Source organism: Alexandromys fortis, unplaced genomic scaffold (assembly GCF_014885135.2).
Source record: "Alexandromys fortis isolate MF-2015 unplaced genomic scaffold, M_Fortis_MF-2015_v1.1 scaffold_35, whole genome shotgun sequence".
NCBI lineage: Eukaryota > Metazoa > Chordata > Mammalia > Rodentia > Cricetidae > Alexandromys > Alexandromys fortis.
In genome coordinates, this window is record NW_026067913.1 from 3,682,266 (window position 1) to 3,700,200 (window position 17,935).

General features: G+C 40.0%; 1 protein-coding gene across 1 annotated transcript in view; it reads left to right on the forward strand.

The window, feature by feature from the left end:
• The window catches only part of Sec23a (SEC23 homolog A, COPII coat complex component), a 45,145-nt gene extending 36,090 nt beyond the window's left edge, over positions 1-9,055 (forward strand). The window contains exons 19-20 of the mRNA XM_050138790.1: positions 481-546; positions 7,679-9,055. Of these exons, the coding sequence (XP_049994747.1) occupies positions 481-546; positions 7,679-7,768 (156 nt within the window). The 3' untranslated portion in view covers positions 7,769-9,055. The remainder of the gene's footprint in view (positions 1-480; positions 547-7,678) is intronic.
• The last annotated feature ends 8,880 nt before the right edge of the window (positions 9,056-17,935 follow it).

Consider the following 17,935-nt stretch of genomic DNA (forward strand, 5'->3'; position numbering starts at 1 on the left):
GTTTGGGAGTTTCGCCTGCATTTACATTTGTAGACCACATTCATATAGTGCCAAAGGCAGTGGGTAGAGGGTATCAGATCCCTTAGGACTGAAATTACAGGTGGTTTTGAGTCACATGTGTTTGCTGGGAATCCAATCCAAGTCCCCTGGAAGAGCACCCAGTGTTTTTAACCTCTGAGCCATCTCTCTAGCCCCTATATATATAATTCTTATATGCTGAGTTTGGGATTCAGTGGTTTATTATTTTATGACTGTTACAATATGTATTGTTGAAAGAATACATTATTTATATTGTGGCCTGTGGATTTTAAAATGTAATCCTTTTAAGTGTTTAATTTTAGTAAAATTATTTTTACCAATATATTCAGTTAAGTTGATGTTAGATGGTTTGTTGTATGTAGCTTTTCTTACTAAGTCTGTTTATGACCGGCACTTTCATTTATTTATCTAACTATTTATTTATTTGTGTTTGCTTTTAAGGCACGTTTCCTCCTTTCTAAAGTCAACCCCTCACAGACTCATAATAACATGTATGCATGGGGACAGGTAAGTGTGAATGACAGTCTCAGAAATAATTTCTTTTTGTCTTCTTAGTTATTTCAGTAAAAGCTATTTAATGTGTATTTAATGGTGATTTCTGTGGGAAAATATAAGAGAAGAATAGAAAATATAATTAGCATTTGGTACTGCCTTAGAAAATAAAAAAGTAATCTTGACACATAAAACTTCCTCAGATTCCAAGTTTAGAACCAATACACTGGAGAGAAGAGCAATCACATCTATAAGACAGGCATATGATAATTCAAGTGTAACGTGTAACTCTGAGCTATAGAAGACCACAGGAAGCCAGGAGAGCCCAAGGATTCTGGTTTAAGAAGGAGAAACAAACATGCCAACATTCATAGACTATCCAGTCTGCATGGGCTTCTGTGCTAAGACTTCAGGGTGTGTGATGACGGCCTGCCCCACCTTTGGAGAGCTCGTGGTCTAGTACTAGAGATGAGCTACGTCAGTGAAGTACCAGACAGAATATGTAAAGTGTGACTACAGAGAACTAGAGAGGACTGGAGGGGAAGACAAAGAAGCGGTCCCATGGTGGTGTCAGAGAGGGTGTGTGAGGAGGAAAGAGCTCAGTGAGAAGACCGTTAGTTTAAGGAAGGCTTTTATCTCTATAGATGGAGATGGCTGAGCAGGGAATTCAGCTAGCAGAAAGTATGGGCTAAGGTGATAGAGTGTATGTAGAGATGAGCTGTAGATCTTAAGACTGTGGAGTAAATTGTGGAGGACCTTGAATGCCTGGATGAAGATTGAGCTGTCTTTACTTGATGGTTACTGAAAGCTTTTGGTCAGAGGAGCAAATTTGAATCTTAGACATGTGCAGGTATTAGTTGAAGTAATGCAAGCGAGGAGGAATGAAGGAAGGTGACACTGAGAATAGATTCAGGACGTAGTTCCAAAGGAGGTTTCATGACTTGAGTGGAATTTGCCGGAATTACGTTACTCCAGGGTAGGGCAGCTTCGTACACAGTCTGAATCCTGACTGCATCCTGGGCTAGATGGAGGGGATAGCTACAATGAACGTGAATGTGGTGTAATGTAAAGTTTGAACACACACTGTCAGATAACTAATGCAGTACCTTGAGTGTGATTATAGTTTTGGAGTTATGTGACGTTCGTCATCACTTTTAGAAGGTACATCTGGATTCATTTAGTGGTAAAATGTCTTGACGTCTTCACACTTTCAGAAATGGTTCAGTAGAAAAGAAAAGGGAAACTTTAAAAACATAAAGCCAGCGTGGCTCAGTGTTAGCCAGTGAATTTAGGTGTCTCACATGTGGCTGCTTGTTGTACTTTCTTCCTAACTATCTTAAACGTAGTTGATAGGGGAACAGTGTAAGCTGGAGGTTTGAGCCCACATCTCTGGGAGAACATGTGCCAGTAAGTGGGAGGATGGAAGGAAAATACTGATTTTTGATATTGATATTGTAGAGAGGTGCTCACCGACTAGCTGTGGGACACAGGATGGGAAGAATAATAACTAGCTGTTCAGGGAAGACCTTAAGCCAGAGCCCGCAGGCACCATTGCCTGGTGCTAAGAGCCCTCATTGCAGCAGCTGCTCTAACGAGCCCTCTCTTATCAGCCCTGCCCACCACAGTCTTTTTCCTTCTGAAACTTAGCAATCACGCGAGCACATCCCTTTGTTTATAGAACGGTGCCAAAACTTGTCCTGATGGTTTCTCTGGGTGACTGCATCCATTCTATGGCTTCAGCTTTCATCTTTAGTTTGGCTTCAAAGTGAGCTGTAGACTTGAATTTCCTATGGACATGGAAGGCCTTGACCTTACCTCCTTTTATACACTAGCTTGACCTTCTTGATTTTCTGTTTCCACAGAGTACCTTTCTAGTCTCTTCATGCCCAAGGCTCAAAGCTGGTCATTTACAACATTCCCCTCATCTCTGATTACTCATGTCCGTTTTGTCTATTTCATTTTCCCATTCCCTCTCATGCTTGCCATGGACCAAGGCCAGGCCCTCCTACTCCTGTCACAGACTGCTGGAATTCCTTGATATTAAGACTTCAGCTACTCCATTTTCACAGTGCTCAGATTAGTCTTCTAATATACTGGCCTGGAAGTCAGCTCTAAAATCAGCACTCTTGACTAATTACATATGATATCAGTTACTCTATAGAGCGAGTTCCAGGAGAACTGGTGCTAGACGGGGAAACTCTGCCTCAAACAAACAAACACATAAAGCTACCATTTTGACCTTTTTTTCAAATTATCCAAAGCTCATCTGCTTTGATGTCCTCTCTGTGGTTTTGTTTCTTCACTCTCTCCCACCTCCAGACTGGTGCCATTTCACCGAATCCCTGAGATCTCTCCTATGGTTGTGTGACTGATTACTGTAGTACTCCTGCTGTGTCAGGAGAGTAGAGACTACTGTATGGGAGATCTCTGGAGGTGGTTTGGAATTAGAGTTTTTTGTTTGTTTGTTTTTGTCTTAGGTTTTGTGATGCACATACATCAAATCCAAAATTGAAAAGTCATGAAAGATGGGGAGACATTTATAGTAAGGAAAGGAGCTAAATCTTGGGAGTGTGGGAAGAGCATGACTATATGAAAGGATTTATGACTAAGCATACGTATACATTATCAGTATCGTCTCTCACCCACGTCCATTTTGCTGGAGGGACAAGAAGCCAAGTGTAATACTAAGAAATAGAGTTTTGGACACAGAATATTTTATCAGCCAGCCTTCTGCTGTACTTAATTTTGAGAACTGAGTTTTGGTTTTAGTTTTGGATCCCAGAATTAAGAAAACTTAGATATAGTTAAGAAAGTAAACTAAAAACAAAACCAAGAGGCTAGGAAAATAGCACCAATAACGAGTTCAAAGAAGTAAGTAATAATTAGCATGGAGAAAAGGGGACAGAGGAGATTTTAAAATACAATAGTACTGTGGGACTGGAGAAATAACTAAGTCATTAAGACTGCCTACTGCTCTTGCAGAGGACTAGAGTGTGATTCACAGCAAGCTATATGGCTGCACAGTCATTGGTAACTCCAGTTCCAGGGGATCTGATGCCCGTTTCTAACCTCTGTGGGCCCTGCATGCATGTGATTCACATAGATACATGCACATGCATTCATACACATAAAATAATAAATAAACTTATAAAAATAATATTTGTTATTGATTATATATCAAGTGCTCCTAAGGACCAGGTGAGTCCCTAAAGGGCCAGTTGATTGGCAGACAAGCAAAGTTAGCTGTCTAGCTGGGTTTAAGAAAACCTGGTATTCAGTGTCAGTCCTGGTGAGCCAGGCTTTGTGGGGAAGAACAGTTTCTTCCTCCTTTCCTTCCTTTTTGTTTTTGACACAGGGTTTCTCTGTATAGTTTTGGAGCCTGTCCTGGAACTCACATAGATCCCCCTGCCTCTGCTTTCCGAGTGGTAGGATTAAGGCATGCGCCACCACCACCCAGCGAAGCAGTTTTTAAAGGCAGCAACTACACTTTCCCTTCTGATGATTACCACCATTGACACAGTTAAGTGGAAAAACCAAATGCGGGTGGGTAGCAGGTGAGATGGGTGGGTAAAGCTCTTCACACCAAGCCTGGTGACCTGGGTTCAGTTCCCAGGGCCACATAGTGGAAGAGAGACTAATGCTCCCTAGTGGTCCTTTGACCTTAGGACGGACACACACACACACACACACACACACACACACACAATGTAATGAAATAGTAAAGAATAAAACCTAATAAAACACTACTAGCTTTCTGCTGCTACATTTCTGTATTTGTAAACTATGACTGAGTTTATGAAATTAAACATTTCAAGGAAGCATTTCCTGTCATTGCTCTTTCTGGCCTTAAGTTTCAGTATGAAAATATAGTTGACAGGCTTATATAGGAAATAACTTGTCAGGTTGGTAATCTGGAAGGAACATCATTCTGGAATGCTGGTTGAGATTGCAAACTCTCTAAATTATTTACTTCTCTCTGCCTTCACTTCCTGTCTGCAGAGTGTAAGATTTATATGTGCTCCATGCAGACGATACATAGTACACGTTGACTATTAGTTTTCACTGTTGCCATTGGAAAGTAGCTTCTTAAAATAACACAGAACTGGGTGGTGGTGGTGCACATCTTTAATTCCAGCATTGGGGAGGTAGAGACAGACAGATCTCTATGAGTTTGAGGCCAGCCTGTCTACAAAGTTCCAGGACAGTCGGGGCTAAAGAGAAACCCTGTCTCAAAAAACAAACAACAACAAAAACAAAACCCAAAGACAGAACCAAAAAGATTACATTGGGGCTGGTTAAATGGTTCCACAGGTAGAGGCTCTTGGGACAGTCCCATAACCTGAGTTCCATCCCCTGGTTCTACAAGATAACAAGAGAAAACCAACTTAAGAGTTGTCTTCTGACCTCGGAACACTGTGACACTGTGGCCCTTCCTTCTCTCTCTCTCTCTCTCTCTCTCTCTCTCTCTCTCTCTCTCTCTCTCTCACACACACACACACACACACACACAATATCAAAGGGAAGAAAACCTATTTTGAACCTGGAGTTTAATTATTACTTCCCAGAAGCAGGGTTTTAAAAGCGTCAATTTGAACAATAGGATTGTTTCTTTCTTCCTCTGTCCCTTCTTTTAAAGACAGGACCTCACTGTGAGCCCTGAGTGGTCTGGAATGTATTAGGTAGACCAGCTCGCTTCCTCCTTTTTTTTTTTTTTTTTTTGACTAGATCTTACCTTGTTGCCTCACCTGGCCTTGAAATTACTATCCTTCTGCTTTATCCTCCTGGGTGCTGGGATTACAGTTTGTGCTGCTACACCTGGCCCTGGCCCAATGATCTTTCTTGACATATGGTTAACCAACAACAGCAGCAACAACAAACCATTTATTTATTTATTTAAACAAACAAACAAAAGCTGGGCATGGTGGTACACACCTTTTAATCCCAGCACTTGGGAGGCAGAGGCAGGAGGATCTCTGTGAATTTGAGACCAGCCTGGTCTACAGAGTGAGATCCAGGATTGGCCAAGGACCTGTTTTAAACCCAGGCCAGATTCAGAAGTTATATTTAAAATTAATTTAATAATTGCAATTTTGGAATAACTAGCTAAATATTTTGCTAAAAATTAATGGAATCTGATCTCTTATTTTTCTAAAAATCAAGAACCCAGTGACAGTTGCACATGTTAACATACACCTGTAACCTCAGCCTTTAAAGTTGAGGCAGGAGGATTAGGAATTCAAGGTCATCCTTAGCTACATAGTAAGTTTGGGGATAGCCCTGGGTACATGTCCTTGTCCCTCCTGCCCCCGCCAAAGGAAAAAGTCTAAAAGTCTTTTCTGCCTCGAGTGCTATGAGGATGAAGTCCATTCTCAGCACTCAGATGTCAGCGTGCCAGAAAACGTCAACATCACTGGGAAGGGGACGCATAGTTACTGGCTTCTGTGAAGGGCTCCTGAGGAAGCTGGAGAAACTTTAGTCACATCCGTGTCGAACTCAGTTCCTTTGGGAAGAGCAGGCTGTGTCTGTGGGCTGATGGATGGCAGGGTTGGGAAGGAACTGGCTGCTGTACTGTCTGTAGTCAGTGCACATCATGGTGAAGGATGTTACACTGGGGCTTCCATCACAGGAGGAGATCTTCCTGTGCTCACGTCTCCATCAGAGTTCACAGGGGGACATGTGTTGTTTGTTCAGATTTCAGTCCCAGAAAGATGAGTTAATCCTTGAGGTTGATAGTGAACTTGTTTCAAATTCAGCTGCTTTGATTCAACCAGTACCAAGTTAAAAATAAGGACATCAGAAACATTTTGGATGATATCTTTGCTTCTGAAAATAGAAACACGTTGATGAATAATCAAAATATAGAAACAAGATCCTGGCTTGTGAGTCAGGCCTGTGGGGGGAAAAGACTTTTAATAATACTAATAAAAAGAACACATGCATGCACACACCTACAAAGCTCTAGTGGGAATGTTCTCCGTGAGTGGCCTGCAGAGGGCATCACTGTAACACTTGTGCAGTGCTTTACGTCCTCAGTGACGGAGAGTTGAGCCTCGCTGTCTAGTCTCGGATGTATTTTATGTTTTTGTTTTTAAATTTTGTTACTGGGATATGTGGGTGTGCATGTATGCACACATGCCACAGTACATGTAAAGGTTAGAGCCCTCAATTTTATTCTAATTTGTCTCCCTGACTTTCTGCCTTTTTCAGTCCCCTACGTCTTCTTCCCTTTTCTTGCCCTAAGTACTCCTTCTACTTTCGTGTCAAATATACCCTATTGCAATACTCTTCCATTAAAATAACTTCTTCCTCTCTCACCGTCTCCTTCCTAGTCTTGCCTCATATGCACACACACACACACACACACACACACACTCCCTCTCAAGCCTAGGTTCTGTGTGTGAGAGAAAATGTATTTGTGTGTGTTTTTGAGTCTGGCTTACTTTTCTTAGTAGTAATTTCAAGTTTCATCCATTTTTGTGTAAATGTCGTGATTTCTTTGCATCTAAATAATATTCCATTGTGCATGAATACCACAATTTTTTGTGTCTGTTCATAGAAATCTTGGCTAGTTCTGCATCCTAGGTATTGTGAATAGTTCAGTAATAAATGTGAGTGTACAAACATCAAGCATCTCTGTGGTGGGACTTAGATCCTTTGAGTACCACTCAGAGGCAGGACAGCGGGCTCATATGGCAGCTCCGGTTTTGCTTGTTGCTTGAAGGAATTGCTAACATTTTCATTGGTTCACACATCAATGAAAATATTAAGGTGTGTTTTTGAAGAACATCTGTAGTGTATCTATGGTGGCACACATTTCCACCAGCAAGGGTGGCTCCTCTTTCCCTGCATCCCCTGCAGGTCAGGCCATCTGAAAGCCCTAATCCTGCACCCTCATACTGTTGGTCTTTGTGGTAACTAGCCCATCCTGAGGTAGTTCATTTCCTAGTAGAGATTTAAGTTCTGGGAGCAGCCAGTCCTGCTACTCAGGATACCCTGGGGATTTAGATGAGTTCCTTCTCAGGAACCATGGCCTTACGGTCACCATTACTCTATTAAAAGTGAGTTCTTTGTCTGTTGTAGAGCTTTATGTGTTTATTCTTTAGTGCCACTGTGTGCTTTAATCACAAATCCTTCTCTTTTCTGCCAGGAGTCTGGAGCACCAATTCTCACCGATGACGTTAGCTTACAAGTGTTTATGGATCACTTGAAGAAACTTGCTGTGTCAAGTGCTGCTTGACATGCCAGACATGGTAGACATTCAAGATGAAATTCTACTCCGGTTTCTTTTGCTTTTTCCATTTATCTATGGAAACAACAGAAATCTCTCTCTAAATCTGTTTTGTGTCAGAATGATTTGAGGCGACATATGAAAAAATGGTGATGATTGTAGATTAAGCTGAAGTATAATAAGAGCAATGAGAACAAGTTTGTTTTGTTTGGTGCAGTATTATAACTGGTTTTATAAATTTGAGGTCTTTCTGATTTAATTATGTTTAAAGAGTTAGAATGGTCTGCTCTGTAGTGCAGATACCACTAATTGTATATGCAGACAGATCCAAAGTGGCACTGTATCCTCACTGACCTGTTAGGGAGTATTTAATAGCAGCCAGAAAGGAACAAATTAGTAGTGATGATATACGAACAGTATGCTTCTTTGTTAAGTAATATTTCTGCTTTTTTAAGCACACATGTATACCCTATTCTGTATTTTGTTAAGGTAGATTTATTTAGGAATTATTTGACTTTATAGTAGTAATTCTTATGACGGGAATTTAATTTTTTTGGTTATTTGCAAAAGTTATTTAGAGCTAAAAAATTTGAGTGAGGTTACAACCTCACTGCTGACATTAAATGTGAAATTCCCACAAAGTACCCAACTCATGTGACTAACTAGAGTAATTTTTTTTAAGGAAGCTAAAAAAAGGCATGTTGTTAGGGTGATTAAAGAAATTCTTTGCAGTAAAAAGATTATTGTAACTATTAATTACATTTTGTTTTTGTTATATCATTTGTTTCCCCTTCTTAGATAAGTTTCCCATTGTATCCTTTTGTAACACTATTTTAGGAGTTTTCACTTTTAGTTTCTGTTTCCTTGTGAAATTTATTAATTTGTGGTTCTTACTGAGACAGTATTATATAATGTTTAATTATGTCATGTGGAGATATGTTCTGTTTGATTTATTGATTAATATCATTCAGTTTTACCTTTAAAGTTTACTTGTAGCAAAAGTTTACATTGCTAAAGCAGATAAGTGTGACGATCGATGAATTCGGTGTATCCATGCTGCAAATGCATGGTGGTGACGTCATGGTGGTGCTTTGACGGTGCTTTGACGGTGGTGACGTCACGGAGGTGCTCTGATGGTCGTGACTGTGATTGTACTTGCATGAACACAATCAGATGATGGCAAAACAGAAACATCTAATTGTTATACTCAACTCTTTAAATAAACTGCTTTGTTCTGTTTTATCTGAACTGAACTGTGCTAGGCCAATATGCCAATAAAATATAACTTTCTCTGTGTTCTTGGTTATTTTAAAATCTAGTAAAGCCCAGGAAGCTTAATGTAAAATTAGACTTTTTTTTGAACCAGGGCTTCACTATGTTATCTCTGGCTGTTCTGGAACACATTATGTAGACTAGGCTGGCCTCAAACTCATAGAGATCCACCTTCCTCTGCTGTGATTAAAGGTATGCGCCACCATGCCAGGCCTAAAGTTTTTGATTAATTGACACACAATTGTACAAGTTTTTAAGTACAGTGTGATAATTCAATACCTCTGTATAGTCATGATTAGATTATCTTAATTAGCATTTTCATTTCTTCAACATTCCTTTGTGTGGGAAACCTTCAGACTTTTCTAATTCTTATAAAATATGCAATAAATTAATTGTAAACTGTCGTCACTCAACTGTGCTAAAGAACAATGGAACTTTTGTTCAGCTATATTTTGGTACCTTCCTCTCTATCCCTTCTTCCTAGTGTCCAGTGACTACTATGCTACTTCAGTATGAGTGTGTGTGTGTGTGTGTGTGAGAGAGAGAGAGAGAGAGAGAGAGAGAGAGAGAGAGACAGAGACAGAGACAGAGACAGAGAGAGAGGAGAGAGAGGGAAGGAGGGAGGGAGGGAGAAAGGGAGACAGAAATATATATATGTGAATTCTGGTACACGAGTGCCACAGTGGTAGAAATCTGAGGACGACTTTTATTTTTTTTCTTCCCCTGAGACAGTGTTTCTCTGTGTAGCCCTAGTTGTCCTGGAACTTGCTCTCTACATCAGGCTGGTCTTAAACTCAGAAATCTGTCTGCTTCTGCCTCCCAAGTGCTGGGATTAAGGGCACGCAGCACCATTTTCTGCCTGAGGACAACTCTGAGAGTAGTTTTACCTGTGTACTCTGAGGCGCAGTCTCTAGTTTCTGCCCTGCGGCTGCTCCAGGATAGTTGACTTTTGAGCCTCCAGATGATTGTCCTGTCCCGAGGAGTGCTGGGATAACAGATGTGTGTTACTGTATCCAGCTTTTGCCCAGGTTGTGGGGATTGGATACAAGTTGTTGATTTGCATCAGGTATTTTTATTCACTGAGGCATCTTGATGGCCAAATTCTGTTTCTGAAACACAAACTGGACCTCCCTTGGCCTTTACAACAAAGCTCAAACATTTCAGCCTAGTCACCTCATATAATGTACTCCAGAGTCTAGCCCTTCCCCTAGGAAATGGTGCAAAACACACATTTGAAGAGTAGTGTGGAGATGAGTGTCTAGTTTGACCTGGGTGTTAACTTTAGGTGTGTTATTTGGGATCTGTGTAGTAACAAAACCCAATATATATTTTCTTTGTTTACTTTTCCTTTTAATAGAGATAATTATACACACTAAGGCTCACAATGTGATCCAGTAATATGTTACATACATGTAACATGCAATGGTCAGGGTTATCAGTCTTCTTTTTTCATTTCCTTATGTATTAACTTTGGAACTCCTGCCTTCTGGTTCTTACAAAAATCATGGATGGTTATTTTAAACCATTGTTGCTCTTGAATCTAAGACTTCCTTCTGTTTGTTGGTGCCTGCAACCACTAACTTCCAGCAACCACTGTTATCTTCTATTTTGAGATTAACTTTACATTCTTATTTTTCGAGACAGGGTTTCTCCATGTAGCTCTGGCTGTCCTGGAACTTGCTCTGTATACCAGACTGCCTTAAACTCAGAGATCTGTATGCCTCAGCCCCCTGAGTGCTGGGATTAAAGGCATGTGCCACCATGCCTGGCTAACTTAAAAAGTTTTCACATATGAAAAAGAGCATTATTGGTTTTTTCTAGGTTTGGTTTATTCAATATAATGACCTCCAGTTCTATGCATTTTGCTATAAATAGCAAGTTTTCAAACTTCTTATGATTCAGCAATACTCATGTGTGTGTGTACATTAAAAGTTTGTATTAGGTCAGTATACAGAATAATGTGTGTCATTATGGCATTTTTACACATATGCGTCATTACACTATATTCCTATTTGTTCTCCTTCCCACTGCCCTCTCCCACTCTCCTGCTTCTCTCTTGCCTATACCAGATTTCATCTATGTCTTCATCTGAATCCTTATCATGGTTATTATAAATTAGTGCTGTACGTGACATAGGAGTTCAGATAAATCTTTGATAGAATGATTTCATTTCTGTGGGTAAATACCCAGAAGTGATAGCTGAATCCTGTGGCGAGTCCATTTTTAGTGTTTTTGAGAGCCCCATAACTATTTTCTTTAAGAGGTATTTGAATTTGCATTCCCACTAGACTAGGGTTGAAGAATATTTGTTTACACTGTGTGAAGATATGTCACTGTGATTGGTTTAATAAAGAGCTGAATGGCCAATAGCTAGGCAGGAGAGAATGGGCAGAACTTTGGGGAGAGAGAGAACTCTAGGAAGAAGAGAGATGGGAGACGCTGGTGAGACTCTGAATGTAGATTAATAGAGACAGAGGTAACCAAGCCATGTCACAGAATGTAGATTAATAGAGACAGGTTAATTTAAGTTATAAGCGCTAGTTGGGAAAAAGCTTAAGCTAAGGCCAAGCTTTCATTAATAAATGTCTCTGTCATCATTTGCAAGCAGGCAGCCCCAACGAGAAAGTAGAACTTTACTCTAGTACTAGAGGTTTGCAAAAGTTCTGTGTTCTCTGCAGTTTCACTAGCATGTGTTAGCTTTCACTTATTTGGTAATAGCCACTTTGCCTGGGACGAAGTACCTCTGTGATTTTGCATTTCTCTGACAATTAGTGATACAGAGTAAGCATTTTTTTTTTTAAAATCTACTTGGCTGCGAACTATGTTCCTTGTTGACTTCTGTAAATTAAATGCTGCGGCTTATTATACTTGGTTTTATTTATTTAACTTATATATTGCTTTTTTTTTTGAGACAGGGTTTCTCTCTTTAGCCCCGGCTGTCCTAGAACTCTGTAGATCAGGCTGGCCTCCAACTCACAGAGATCCTCCTATCTCTGTCTCGGGAATGCTGGGATTAAAGGTGTGTACCACCATTGCCCAGTTCTTTATTTTGAGACAGGGTCTTGCTATGTATTTCAAGCTGGCCTTAAACTCATGATCCTCCTGCCTCAACCTTCTGAGGTGAGTATTACAGGCATTTGTCACAACATCTGTAAGCATGTAGTTTTTTCCAGTCATTTAAAAAATAGTATTTAAAATTCAGATTCATTTTTTTCTAATGACCTTGGCACTAAAAAATGTTTGTTTTTTTTTTATGTGTATGAGTGTTGTCTTGCATGCATGTTGCGTGCACTACATTTGTGTCTGGTGCCCTTAGGGATCAGAAGAGGGTGTCAGGTTCCCGGAAACTGGAGTGATGGATGCTTGCGGGTTCTAGACTGATCCAGGTCCTCTGAAAGAACAAGAACAACAAATGCCTTTGACCTGTAAGCCTCCTTTCCGGGCCATTTTTGGAACTGATTTCGTCTTCCATGACTACAGTATGTCTGTCTGTGTTCTTGTACTCGGCTGTGTTCTGTATCACTCCTGTGTCCTTTACATGTTACGTCTTGCCATGCTTTTTTTATTTTACCATTTTCCCTTAATAGGATATATTAGCAGTTAGATAGTGTTTGCTCTGTCCTATATAATACTTTATGCCATTTTGTATCATTAATAAAAACATGTCAGCTTGCTTTCTATTGAACAGATGTTGTCTTTTATTTGTTTAGTTCCAAACATTTTTTTTATCATTCTGCCTTGGTCATAACAGTTTTAGAGTCAGCAAATAACAGATTAAAAACAGTTTGTTCTGATCATCTTGACTTAACTTTTGTACCTGTTTTAACCATCTAGTTTCAAAAATTCAACTCATTCTTCCTCGTTCTCTGTCTTTACATTTTTATTTCTAAATCATTTCTCCTCCAATGAGTAATAATTTTAGTATTGTGACTGTTAATCTACACTGCCAATTTGATTCAGTGTAGAACCCCAGGAGACATCCTTGGGTGTGTCCACAAGCTTGTTTCTAAAGAGGACTTGACTAGGAGGCAAAGTCACCTGAATGGGAGAAGAGAAAGATTGCCATTCCCTTTTCTCTGCTTTCTGATCTGCCCAGATGGGAGCAGCCTTATTCCTGCAGCCAAAGGTGAGGGCAGCTCCCACAAAACCTCCCCTGCCATTAGGAACTGCTTCACCAAACAGCAAGCCAAGCAGCCTTTTGCTAGGCAGGCTGTTGGTCACAACAATGAGCAAAGAAGCTAGTGTAAATGTACACTAAAAAGAAGGGATGATAGAGATAGATCCCAAGCAGACAACTTCCAAACCACAAGGGGAAAGTAGGGGATAAGTGTGATTTTATCAAAATGAGGAAAGACAAGTAAAGGAAAAATGGAGCCAATAAACAACAAAATAACAGGCTAATACTTTCTAGTGTGTTTTGTGAAAATGCAAAAGTTAACTTTTGATGAGTTAATTGTATTGTAGATTCTCTTTACTAATTTTCTTGCGAATGTCATAAAACTATTGATGGTAACATAACCATTTTCTACCAAACTTACTCAAGTTTGTTACTCTGGCCTTGTTCATTGTTGAAGAGCACCTTTGTCAACTTCAAAGGTGTGTGTGTTTCTTTTTTCTTCAGTTTAATACAAATTTAAACCAAGTTGCTGAGTGCTGTGCTTATACTTTTAGACCAGTAAACATTGTATTGGATAGGATTTAATATTACATACTCAAATGAGGTTTGACCAGGATTTTTTCCAGGGCAATCTTTAAATCTCTTTTACAAAACCAGCACATCCCTAAGGACTATGACTGTCGACCTATTAAACCACCTGACACTTGATGATATTGTCACTTAAGGAATTTAGGGCAGCCAGTTCAGTTGCTGACTAGGTGGAAAGAATATTCGAGTCAGTCCACCAGAGAGACACACGGCCCACAGGACTGGCCACCCCTTTCCTAGCTGCAGTAACCTGGATATTTTGTCAGAGAAGGGAATTTAGCTAATCCTGGTGTTATGGATCTGTTACTTTGAAAACATGGCCAGATGTGCTGGGGAAGCCACTGCTTTTTTTTGGCTTTTTTGAGAACAGGTCCCTCCATGTATCCCTGGCTGTCCTGGAACTCAATATGTAGATCAGGGATCCTCTGCCTTCTGAGTGCTGGGATTAAATCCTGCATGGCCAAAAAAAAAAAAAAAAAAAAAAAAAAAACCCCACAAAAAAAATACATACATACATACATACCTACGTGAATCCCTGGGAGTTATGGATGACTGTGAGCCACCGTGTGTGTGTGTGTATACTGAACTGAACCCATGTCCTTTGTCAGAGCCTCAAGTATTCTTCACTGCTGAGCCGATTCCCCAGCCCCATTTGGGACACATCCGCACACTGTTCCTTGTGTACGTTCAACCTGTTCTGGGCACCACACCTGATTTTTGACAAAGAAGCAAAAAATGTAAAACGGAAAAAAGAAAGCATGTTTAACCTGTTTATTTACATTTTTTACAGATACTTGACTGGCTTGAAACTGCAGTTTATTGAGGCTTTTTTTTTTTTTTTTTTTTTTTTTTTTTTTTTTTTTTTTTTTTTTTTTTTTTTTTTTTTTTTTTTTTTTTTTGTAGCTGGGCTGTCAGCTGGGCTGCCTGGCGGGGTACAAGCCGTGTTTTCTCTCTGCTGCTTAGTTGTCCTGTCTGGGTACTAGGGACCAGAAGGTGCCCGTCCCTCATTGCCTGATGTGTTTGGGCACAGGCCATGTTTTTTACGTTTAACAGTCCCATTAGAGGCCAGTGTTAGAGGAGGCCGAATAATTTACAGGCTCTCAGGTGTCACCTTTGTAGCGGCTCTGAGACTGAATTGTGAGACTACACGCTCAGGTGGGTATAGCCATTTGATTTTTTATTAATATTTTATTTTTTTTAAATCTTGTAATTATAAAATTAGAATTTTTGAATCCTCTCCTCTGTTAAAAGCTATAGATTTATCCATATAGGTGTTTTGACTTGTGGGTCAAATAGCCTCTATGCGTTTCCATTGCCCGGCTCTGGATGCTGACTGAGGGAGGTAGAACCCTTTAAACATTTTTGTTTTTTTGCATTTTCTGGCATGGGCCAGACTCAGCTGGCTACAGCGTGTGCGCGTGGACTGCCACGATCTCAGCGGTAACCTAGGCCATTGCTAAGACAAACGTATGTTTTTACTCTTTTCATCTGTTCAGCAGCAACAGAGGCTGCGGCTCAGTGACCAAATCACCGCCGCTTGCAGGAGAAGGCAAGGCTGCACTTTGGTCTCCTTGAGACCTGGAGCAGCCCCACCAACCAGGGGTCAAGAATTTAATATTTACAAGCTCTAAATATCTGTTTTTGTTTTTGCTTCATTTTAGCTCCTCTATTAAAATACATTTAAGCAACTATACCAATAATTGAATATCATTTTCTTGTTCCATATTTACAACTATTTACAGTTTTACTTTTGATTTTTTTCACCATTTTCTTTTTTTATTACATACCATTTATTTTTTAAAAATATTTATTTATTATGTATACAATATTCTGTCTGTATGCCTGAAGGCCAGAAGAGGGCGCCAGACCTCTTTACAGATGGTTGTGAGCCACCACGTGGTTGCTGGGAATTGAACTCAGGACCTTTGGAAGAGCAGGCAATGCTCTTAACCACTGAGCCATCTCTCCAGCCCCTCTACCATTTATTTCTGAGTGCTTATTATTCGCCTCTCTGCCTGTGGTACAATTCCTCATGTACTCTCTTGTACAACTGGCCACGCTTCTATTTTGGGGTTTACCGGTCAGCCCTACATTGGGTGCTATATGTCAAGTTCTAGCCTCGACAAAAATACTTCTTACCAGGGTAGGGGTGTGGGAATTGAATATAAGTAAAGAATATGAAGATGCATAAAAAAATAACAGGAAAGAAACCATAGAAAGTATTGGGAGGGTATTCCAGTATTTCTATGAAATACATAGAAAGTAATTTTTTTTTCATAGAAAGTATTGAGAGGGTATTCCAGTGACTGAAATTCTGAAATTTTTTTCCACAGCTTTTATACCCAATATAAATGGGGTAGAAGGTAACAAAAGACTTTATTAACATGACACAAAAGGGACTCACACAGTCAATGGTTTTATCACTTTGAGACATCAAATCATTAGATTTTGTTCAGCAAAGGTGCTGAAGACTGGTCCTCCCCGGGTGACCTCATAGTTACAGCAGAAGGAGCAGAAGTACATCGGCGTACCCTGACCACCTGTCAGGATGGCATTGAGCTCTCTTAATGTCAAAAGGACTCAGCAGTCACCTCCTGAGTTAGGATGGGCAACTATACCTGTCAGTCTCCAAACTCTCTGACCATCAGACGAGGTGGAAATGAGCCTGCAGTTTTTTGGCCTCCACACGGTATGTTTTCAGATAAATCGAGAAATTCATAGAATCAATCGTCGTAGGGATTAAAATCTTAAGAATAACAAATCTGGAGATTAATTGTGAATAAAGATTGGTCTGAAGTGGCATATCTACGAAGAGCCTCCTAAAAGGAGGAATCACATTTTACTTAGAGCCCTTTCTTCAAGGCAGTGTAAAAATAGCTTAATCTCCAGAGATTTAAAAATTAATCGTTGTGAAATCTTCATGAGATGCTCATAGGTTAAATGTTGGGAAACATTTGTGAAGAGGTAAAATTTAACAGAAACAAGAGCACCCAACTCAGTGCTGCTTCAGCTTGAACGTGCATAGAAACACTATGTGTGTTTGTGTGTGCGTGCACACGTGTGTGTGTGTGCACATGTGTGTGTGTGTGTGTGTGTGTGTGTGTGTGTGTGTGTGAAGGGGTGATAAAATGCTGCCTTCCATTCTGTAGGAAAGTTTTTGGTTTTAACAGCTCCAAGGAGATACCAGCGCTGCCACTGTGGGGGTCAGATGTATCTTTGATGTTTCACGACTTTCCCGGGAAGATGGACAGTGGGTAATGTGCATTTTGGAATCCTGAGACTCAGGTTTGGGGACCACGGGCATGGAATTGATAGCTCAAGTTCTGCAACTAGATGAGATGGCCCTTCATTAATTATTTATTAGGAACTAACAAGGTGTGTAGGGAGCAAGTGTCAGACACAGCCTTCCTCCTTGGGCATGGATTATACTGTCATGCTTGGGCTCTTATGATGTTTAATTCTAAAACTCTATTTTTAATGAGAGCATTAAGCCTACTGATTTATCAAATATATATTTTTCAGCAAGGAAGTATTCCTATTAAAAAAGCTATCAAGTTGCTGAAATATTAATGGTAGGACGATATCATTTAACTGAAGAGAATGTTTTCATTGAATCCTGGGTTATGATACCCAGAATTATGTTCTGTATTTTAATGGGGATGTTAAGAAACTAAGATCCTGAGTAATAAATTGTGAAATGGTTCAATTCACAGCTGCTCTTAATTAAGAAAGATCTTACATTTAGGGATTTGTAGAAGAATGCCAATGCTTAGGTATGCTTAGTGATTGGTTAGCTAACTATTACAGGTGCTTAGACATGGCTCTACCTGAAACTAAAAAAAAAAAAATAAATAAATTTCACTGTGATCTGACTTTGGACCAGAGACTTCTGCATTATGTTTGCTGTACAGTGCTTTTCTCATTTAAAGAGGGCATTCCAGTTACATTTATTTATTGAGTGCCGTGCACACTCCTCACACACTCATGGAAATGAGTGATGATTGGTCCATTTGGCATCTACAGTCCAACAGTCCAGCTTGGTTTCAGGGAGCTATTGTTTTATTGTTGCAGGCTTTTTGGCAAGACAGAATTGCTGTGCTTACTCAGCTTGTATAGCGACAGCTACACCTGCTTCTCCCTCGGCACCTTTTGAATCTAAGTCTGTATCATTAGGTGTCTGTAACACGGAAGAGTCTTCC